Here is a 9,372-nt window from a genome sequence, read left to right as displayed (position 1 = left end):
GGGAAGGCAGTGGAGGGTTACAGAGGCCATCTTAGGAAGGGACTTTAGTGATCTAGATCACTTTATTAATGACATTGGGAAGGGGTTTAAGCTCCTGGTGTGGAATGTAATTTTCTTAGTTTTTTTTAAATAAAATCACTTTATTATAAGTTATGTTTATGTAAAATTATTTTGGAAATGTATGTTGGGGGGTGTGTAATTCCATCTTTCTTCCTACCACCACTATTTTCTAATGGTTTGGTCCAGGGGGTGGGGCTGAGTGGACTATAGTAGAAAAGCAGGACCAAGGAGTTAGTGGGTAGGATGTCACAGAGGTCCTATACCAAATATACAGTTAAAGGCGACCCTGGTACGAGGAAGCTCTGTGGCCTCAGTTATCCTGCTGGTAGTGTTTTTGTTCCTTTTCTTGATTTTCTTTGCTGGACTGAGATTTGTTAGAAATTTTGTTACTCCTTATGGCAGTTTTTCATAACCAGTGACCATTAATACATTTCTGGAAACCACATTTGTTTGCCTGTCTGCACCTGTTCCTGTTTTTTCTAACATCTGGCCCTTGCTCTACAACAACAATTAAGACTGATTGATCTTATTTGAATGAGGATTAAAGATTATTTTTGCCCACACTTAAAAGGGATATATTCAAAAAATGATGGAGCTGCTGAAGTGCTATTATTATTTTATATGTCCATAAATGTACAATACAATGTGTAAGCAAAAACTGAATGAGCGACAAAAATAACCTTCATATTAATCAGGGGTTAACAGAAGACTTTCAGGGTTCTCAAGCACTAAAATACAATTTGATATATATTGCATAATAGTATAATGTGCAAGCACATCATTAGGAAAATTGACAATGGAAATGGTCTCCTAAAGTGTTTATTTTATTTAATGTAGATAATGTTAATAAACATGAGTAAACAAAGAGAAATAGAAAAACAGACCAACTAAGCTGTAATCATTGTAATGGTGAATTTAATTTAGGAACAGCCCACTTTAGATCTGAGTCCAAACAAAATCAATGACTATGGTAACTAAACTACAAGTCTGCCAAAAACATATACATGAAAAGAGTAAACTGAGCACTCGGAGGTAAACTGAATCAGTATCTTTACATGTTCAAATGTGAAATGTTTTGTTTCCAAACCGCTCCTACTGAAAATTAAACATGAAAGAATCAAACTCAAAACAGTTCTAAGAATTCATAATGAATAATTTTCGGGAGCAGATAAATCCCAAATACACCACCTCAATTCTGCTCCTTTCTGTGAATACGCTGATGTCTTCTCAAAACTACTGCTTCCCTGAAGCTCTTCCCACACTGGGTGCAGCAGTATGGTCTCTCTCCTGTATGACTGCGCAGGTGGATTTTAAGGGAACCTCGTTGAGAAAATCTTTTCCCACACTGGGTACAGGGATACGGTCTCTCTCCTGTGTGAACCCGCTGGTGTTTGTGAAAGCTTGATAATTCACCAAATCTCCTCCCACACTGGCTGCAGCAGTATGGTTTCTCTCCTGTGTGAGTGCGCAGGTGGACTTTAAGGGTGCCTGCCTGAGCGAATCTCTTCCCACAATGTATGCAGAGATACGGTCTCTCTCCTGTATGAATGCGCTGGTGTCTAATATACTCGGAAAACAAAATGAATTTCTTCCCACACTGTGTACAGCATGGTCTCTCTCCTGTGTGAGTGTGCTGGTGGACTTTAAGATGTTCTGCCTGAAAGAATCTCTTACCACAATCGGTGCACTGGTATGGTCTTTCCTCTGTGTGACTGGGAGGATGCCTACTTAAGACTCCAATGCAAGTTAAGCTCTTCCCACCCTGGGGCTGATGACACAGATTTCCACTCTGTAATGGGGTAGGTGAGGAGGGGGAACTGGAGGAGCTATGCGTTTTCTCTCCTGTGTGCGTGTGCTGGTGGTTTTTAAGGTTTTCTGCCTGATTGAATCTCTTACCACACTGGGTGCACTGATATGATCCCTCTTGTGTGGGAGAGCACAGATGTCTACTTAAGACACCAATGTGAGTTAGGCTCTTCCCACCCTGGGGCTGGCGACGCAGTTTTCCACTCCGTAGTGGGGCAGGTGAGGAGGGGGAGCTGGAGGAGCAATGGGGTCTAGGGGGTCTGGGACACGGCTGTCTGTGCTGTGTCCCAGTGCTCTCCCCCCTCCTCGCACTGTCCCTCTCCTCACTGAGCCCCACCTTCTGAACAGCAGACTCTGGGTCACACTGTCCACCTACAAGCCACAGGTCACATTGTCCCCCTACAGGGAGCTCAGGCCCCAGGTCACAGGCACTGTCTGTAGTATCGTCAGATTTGAGATTACCGAGTTTCTCTCCTGTAAGAGTCTGTGTTTTGGGCTCCACAGTGTAAACAGACTCCAGTGTATCGTCCTCTGTTTTGATGTGATCAGACACCAGATTGGGCCCACACTGTGTTCTGGTAGAGACTGGATCCTGGAGAGATCTGGAGTGTCGGTGGAGGTCAGGGTTGTGGTTTGTTAACTTAGGCGAGAACTTCTTGGCGGCGCCCTCAACCTGCAGCACGTGACACTGCTTCCCCCAGCTGTAGCAGTGGCCCCCGCAGTTCTCACAGCAGTTCACAGTGAGGTTGTTGACAGAACAGAAGCGGGAGAAGCAGGAGTTGCTGCACAGCTTGTGCACCACACCCTGGTAGTTCACCTCATGGCGGATCTGTGTGTGCGGGGAGGGGTTAGAGAGAGAGACACAAACACAGTCAGGGGACACACAGACATACACAGTGACACAGGCAGGCCAGAGACACATAGGACACACAGGACATATGCAGGCAGGGGACACACAACACGTACATATACACACATTTTAGTTTAAATATGAAATAAATGTCTTAATATAGTGTGTGTGTGTGCATCGGTCTGTGCGAGTGTGCATGTCTCACTATGGCTGTCCTCCGGCACATGCTGCACTTGATGGTGACACCATGAGTGGACGCCGTGGTCTTGCACTCATAGTTGAATGCAGACAGACAGGGCGTGCTGCAGAAATCCTTCACCGTCCCCACAGTGTCCACAGGGGCCGAGATCACATCCTTGGGGATACCAATCTCCCTGAGAGAGAGAAAGAGGGGAGACGAGAGAGAGGAAAAAGAGGGAGGAGGGAGAGACAAAAGAAAGAAGAGTAGTTAGATACAGAAGACACACACAAATGCACAGACAGACAAGATGCACTCCCCCCACCACTCTCCCTGCCCCCCAAGCTCACTTGAGGCAGAAGTGGCAGGTCTTCCTCAGCACGGTGGGCACGGCGGGCACCGTGCTGCCAGTCAGACACCGCGTGGAGCAGAACAGCTGAGTGGAGTCCTTGCGCTGGTAGGCCATCTGGCCTTTCTGCAGCAGCACCTTACAGGCGGAGCACGACAGCTTGATAACTGGGGGGGCTGAGGCAGTGGGGCGGAGGGGCAGCGAGGAGGGCGGAGGGACCTGGGGGTCAGCAGGCACTGTTAGAAGCCTGGGACGGACAGTCACCCCCAATGCCTCCCCCACCCCAGGCGCCGGTCCGGACACAGAGACGGAGCCCAACCCGGACACGGTGGGGTAATGTGGGGAAGCTGCAGGGGCTGTACAGAAGAGGGGGGGGCAGAGAAAGAGAGGAATAAAGAGTGAGAGAGGAGGAGGGAGAGAGAGGAGAATGGGGAGGTAGAAAAAATGTGGGGGGAGACAGGGTTAGATGTGACTGTAGTGCTGCTCCACTGCATAGAGTACAGTCAGACAGACCAGCTTTCACTGGGCACACTTCCCTCCCTCCCTCCCTGTCCTTACATACCTCCCTCCATCTCTTCGGCTGTGTGTCCTACCAAAGAGAACACTGCGCTGATCTTCAGCTCCTCTGCAGCATTGAACTCCTGCACAACAACGACAAAACGTCAAACCATCGTTACTCAACAACAACCACAATAACAGCAGCGAATGCGTTTCACACAATAATGACAACAACCACTAACCACCTGAAAACACCAGCAACATCAACAGCCCCGACACCGGACAGCATGAGGCACAGAGACCCCGTTCACACTTATTAGGCTGGTCCTGGGCCACCTCAAATTTAGTCCTACTTTTTCTTAAAAAAAAAAAAAAGAGACCACGTTCACAGGCCTAAGTGTATGCAATATATTTATAATCACAACTTATTAACATTGAAATATATAGGCTGTTGTTCGGTTCTATATTTTCTTTGAAAGTATCTTAACCCTTTGCAGACAACGCTTTCTAATATAACAAATCTCTGTCTTCGGTTCTGCAAGTCTAAAAGTGCTGTTATACAATTCACCCTGAAGCACATTTAGTAGGACATCTGCATTAAATCACAAGAAATCGTATGCATTAGTTATCAATAGCCTATTGAGATTTATAATCTGAAAATGTGCATTACATACACACACACACACTACATATATTACAAGTTTGAAGTGGTCTCTTCGGTGCTGTTTGCTGCAGGTCGATGTGTCCCATGCAATTCAAGCTGCTGCTCAGTATTCCTTCTCAGAGTTCCTCAGAAAAACGTGCAACCTTTTCTCTAGACTCCACTGCATTTGTTCACATTTTTAAAGTCTGATCTTTGCATTGTGATTTTCCTTTTAACTTGTTCGGGAGAGGGACTGATACCCATTGAAAGCAGCCTCTGTGAAGCTTCTATACTTTGATCCTCAGACAGCAGCGCTCATACACTTTCTTCGGTTTCTTTTTTATCTTCCATCCACATTGTAAACAGTGCTTTAATTTCTGCATCGTCCCAGTTGTTACCTCCAACGCCAGCATTTGTGATTGTACTGCTCAGCTCAATATAACTGCATGTCAGATTGGACAGGAAACAGCTGGTCTCGTTTTTAAATGCATTGATTTGAATGGAAACCTGCTTCAGTTAAATGTATTGTTTTAATGCAAAGTTTGAATAAGTGAATAAAGTTATGGTCCCTTTCACAATTTTCACGTGTAAAATGCATACTGTTAAACTTCAATTATACTTAGAAGTAGAAAAAACAAGAGCAAGTTTACCAGCTACACAAACTTATTTTCATTGACTGAGTAGTTTGAACTGTTTACATCATTATAACTCAGTACTTATACCTATACTTTTTAATATATATATATATAAAGATGTGAGATAGCAAAATGTATCTATACATGTAAGGCTATAGATCGATATGACATTCAAACAATACAGAGACAACACTGTGTGTCCTGCAAGCTGTTTTGCTGCCTGTGACTCGGACACATGAGTCTCTGGGGGCAGGGCTTGAGTTGCATCACACACTGATGCTTTCCATCCGGCCCAGGGCCCAGAAAGTCATAATTAAAGTTAGGTCGCCTCAAAAGATTTAGGGACTAGTTTTCAAATGTGAACAGGGTCAGAGAGAGAAAGAAAGACACAGACCTTTGTGTCAGGTTCATCTTTGACTCTGTCGAGCAACGCATGGGTTGGGGCCAGTGTGTGAGGTGTGGTCATTGTAAAGGGCGTGGTCATTGCATGATCATACTCCTCGTACAGCGGCTCATCCTTGACGTGGAGCTCGGGCGGGAAGGAGGCCCCGCTGTCCCCCATCTCCACCTTGAGTGGCATGAACACCGGCTCCTGCAAAACACACAAAGAGGCACTGAAACACAGGGGCTGCTGGATACGCAGAGAGACGCAGACGCAGAGACGCTACACAGCGCACTGGGAGACGGGTCAGAGCATAGACAGTCCCTCCCCCTCCTCGCAGCAGTGGCGCAGCGTTACTCACCCTGTACTGGTTGTCTGGCCGCCTGGTCACCACAGGCTCCCTCTCCTGCAGCTTCTCCCTGTCTGACCCTGAGACAGATGGGCAGGGAGAGAGGGACACAGAGAGAGACAATCAACAATCTCTATAGACACGATTTGCATGTTCTGTCATGCAGCTAATATATTTCAGTATATTGCTAGCCAACAAATTCATTTAATCAACTTTACCAGATCCAATGTAACAGAGGAACAGAGTCAGCTTTAAAACTCTAAGAATTTAATATTTCTAGATACATTTCACATTAAGTTCTTCAATTTGTATGACAAGAGACCTGCCAAGGGAATGCAATAAAAAAAAATGTATATATATATATATATATATATACACAGATCAGCCATAACATTATGAGCACTGACAGGTGAAGTGAATAACACTGATAATCTCGTTATCAGGGCACCTGTCAGTGGGTGGGATATATTAGGCAGCAAGAGGACATTTTGACCTCAAAGTTGATGTGTTAGAAGCAGGAAAAATGGGCAGCGTAAGGATCTGGGCAAGAACGAGTCGTTCACCAACTGCACGCCACAAAAGCAAGGAAAAGTCAGTTTGGTTGACTCGGTTGTTACAAATATGTTTAGAGTCCTGGAAATAACAGCAGTTTGAAGCATTGACATCATTTAGCCAACATGATTAATCTACATTTTAAAAATAAAACAAATAATATTGTTAAATACATTTCTTAGGCATAGGTGCATTTCAATTATTAATAATCATTATAATTAAGTCATTTTTTTGATTTTACTCAAGAGGACTTGCAAGTATTCACAATTAACTGTTTAGTACGTGTATAAAACACAATAATCACTATGAGGTCTGTTTTTGTTATATTTGTTTGGCAGACGTGAATTAATATGAAGTGTAATACACACGCACACGCATTATATACAGTATATTATATGGCACACAAGGTCTTCGTTATGGCGAACAAATCCGACAGACTGGAGAGTCGAGGAGGAAACCGATCGCATCCCCGGCGTCACTAACGGACAACCGCTGTTCATCTAGAAGGTCCGTGTACGGTGGCCCTGAAGTTAAAAAAAAAAACGCAATTTGTAGGGCGCTGTGCTAACGTTACTCTGACAAACGCCATTACATGGAGCACCTCCGTCATTCTGAATGAAATTATTAAAGTTACTAATTTCTCCTCATTATGATTGAAATTAATGCTAAGCTTTAATTTAATGTCAGCCTGTCTATTTTTTTACCAACTTCGCCATATCTTCCTTATTTTATCACCGTGAGATCTGGGAACATTTAAAAACAAAAACATAGGTTGTGTGGTTATGATTGTAATGGCTGTTATTTTCAAGAGATTATAAGAGATTTATTAAAGTATTTATACCCATAGTCTTTTCTTGAAGGATAATGTCATTACGAAGACGATACAACGTTTTTGATTGTTTTTTCGTACAGCTTTTGCCCGGAACAGCTTTTCTGTTGGTAGGACTGTAGATAAAGCAAACTGGTAATAAATGTTTTCTTCCTCCTGTGTTTCTCGTTTTGTTTCTGTGCTTCTCTATTTGCAATTGCGTTCTGCTTTTTGTTTCTGGGTCAATTGCGTGTTTATTTTTGCATCTGTGTTTTGCACTTTCAGGGCCACCGTAGAATTGACTTTGACTACTGGAAACTAACTGAAGCCCCGTTCTTGTAACGCGAACTCGCTTCTGGCGGCATGATTACGTGAAAACAGTGAAACCAATACGGGGGGGATGACAGCAGAGACAGAACAAACACACGACACGTTACCAGCGCCGGCGGCCCGGGCCTCCCCCTCCGTCCGGCCGCAGCTCCACTCTCTCCTCCCGGCTCCTCGGCTCTGCACAGGCGGCCCGTCCGCTCCGGAGCTCCAGTGACACACAGCCGCCTCCCCCGCCACCATGAGCTCCTGCAGCCTCCGCCTCAGCGCCTCGTTTTCTCTCTGTCTGCGGGTTATTTCCACCCGGGACTCCGACACCGTCTCTTCCACCGCCTTCCAGATCTCACACAGGGCGCTGCGGGTGTAAATGAGCAGCTGAGTAACAACATGAAGCCGCTGCTGTTTTCAGTCGTTTCCCTCGGTCTGAACTGAAGCACAAACTCCGCCCGCTGACGTCACGCATGCTTTGCCTGCGCAGACTCGGCGACAGACCCGTCCGGGTTACCCGTCTGCGTGAACTCAGCCGGAAAACACGTCGGCAGCTCCCGCATCCACCGACTGCAAGGTCTGCACAGCTGCGCAGCTGCTCAAAGCGACTGCGCTGGAAGGAACATTTCCCATGACTCGCCGCTCACGGAGAAAGCCGAGAGCCGCCGAAGTTGACGTCACAACAAGATTCTTAGCGAAGCCAACTTGTGCGGTGTGATTGAAAGAAATATTGCGGATTCCTTGGTGATTTTCTCCAATACTGACTTAGTTGGTGCCTATATAAATGATTTGTCATTCGCATTTGTAATCCCAGTTTAAGTCACTGGTGTAAACGTGTGTGAAGAGTTTGTTCTTCTGTCTTAATCTGCAGGAAGGAAAGCCTAGCGGGACAGGCTGCTGCTGATCTGCCACATAGCAGTAAATAATCATGTTTGATATTAATAATAGTTGTTTATAATTGTACTATAGATCATCGATCCTCCCACGTTTACAGCATAGCTAAAGGATAGCACTGTTATTGAGCCTCCCGCATCCCAAAGTCTGCATTAAGATTAAAGTAAAAGTTGAGACGTGTTCAAACTCATGTTTATTTCTGTGAAAAAAGCTCGTGGCAATGTACAGGTACCAATCTCGATTCGATATAAAAGTATTTATTAAACTAATTCATAAATTGCCCTGGATATGGGCATCTGCTAAGATACAAATATTATTATTATTAATAATAATAATTCGAATGATTATTATCAATATTGCTTACATTTTGTGAAGCATTCAGTGTAAATCCATATCAGCCCACACATGTATGCATTCTGATCAGGATCTGACCTGTTCTCTAATCATTGATAGATTATGCATCGTACCACGATGATCCTGATCAATTTGCCAAATATCCCTTTACATTTTTAAAATATCCAACCAAAGGAGGTTCATATAAATAAACATGTATAGCCAAAATATGGTTAGCAAATGTGTTTATTCAATAATGAAAACTTTAGCATATTGAACATGACTCTGATCATATTGACCAATGTAGATCCAAACTAGCCTGCAAAACTCAAAATGATCCAAATTAAAGTCAGGTTGCAGACAAGCTAAAATAAAAACAAAATGATGAGTCAACACTTATTTATATAATAAAAACAAAAGCAACAGTAACAATATAATGTGATAGGGGGGTTTGTTGAACTGGTTTGTTGAACTGGTATTCTTTAAGCAATATTTAATTAAATTCATATTACATTTAAATTTTAAATAAACAGCTAACTGTAAACCTGATATAACATTATGATTGTTTAATATTGTTAAAAAATTACCATGACTTTAATTTCATGGTAGTTCAATTACTTTGTCCGATTAGCACTTATCATGATTTTTGTAGTTTTTTCTTAGCATTAGTCACAGATTTAGATGCTATTTTTCTTTTGAAGTGCTAGAACTTAATGTAGT

General features: G+C 43.7%; 1 protein-coding gene across 1 annotated transcript; it reads right to left on the bottom strand.

Moving 5' to 3' along the window:
- Window positions 1–863: 863 nt before the first annotated feature.
- LOC136767751 (uncharacterized) lies at window positions 864–7,891 on the bottom strand. Its single transcript, XM_066721723.1, has 7 exons — window positions 7,548–7,891; window positions 5,763–5,830; window positions 5,414–5,611; window positions 3,806–3,884; window positions 3,245–3,599; window positions 2,922–3,090; window positions 864–2,695 (listed from the first exon to the last, which is right to left on the bottom strand). The coding sequence occupies exons 1-7, from the start codon at window positions 7,678–7,680 to the stop codon at window positions 1,250–1,252; spliced, it is 2,448 nt and encodes an 815-aa protein (XP_066577820.1). The 5' UTR covers window positions 7,681–7,891; the 3' UTR covers window positions 864–1,249.
- Window positions 7,892–9,372: the final 1,481 nt, after the last annotated feature.

Source organism: Amia ocellicauda, chromosome 14 (genome assembly GCF_036373705.1).
Source record: "Amia ocellicauda isolate fAmiCal2 chromosome 14, fAmiCal2.hap1, whole genome shotgun sequence".
In the NCBI taxonomy this organism is placed as follows: Eukaryota; Metazoa; Chordata; class Actinopteri; order Amiiformes; family Amiidae; genus Amia; species Amia ocellicauda.
This window is presented reverse-complemented; position numbering and strand designations above follow the sequence as displayed.

Coding starts and splice junctions, on each gene's coding strand:
- LOC136767751 (XM_066721723.1), bottom strand. CDS start 7,680: ATGGTGGCGGGGGAGGCGGCTGTGTGTCACTGGAGCTCCGGAGCGGAC. Junction 5,831..7,547: donor GGCCCGGGCCGCCGGCGCTG/GTAACGTGTCGT, acceptor CATCTGTCTCAG/GGTCAGACAGGGAGAAGCTG. Junction 5,612..5,762: donor GGCCAGACAACCAGTACAGG/GTGAGTAACGCT, acceptor TGTGTTTTGCAG/GAGCCGGTGTTCATGCCACT.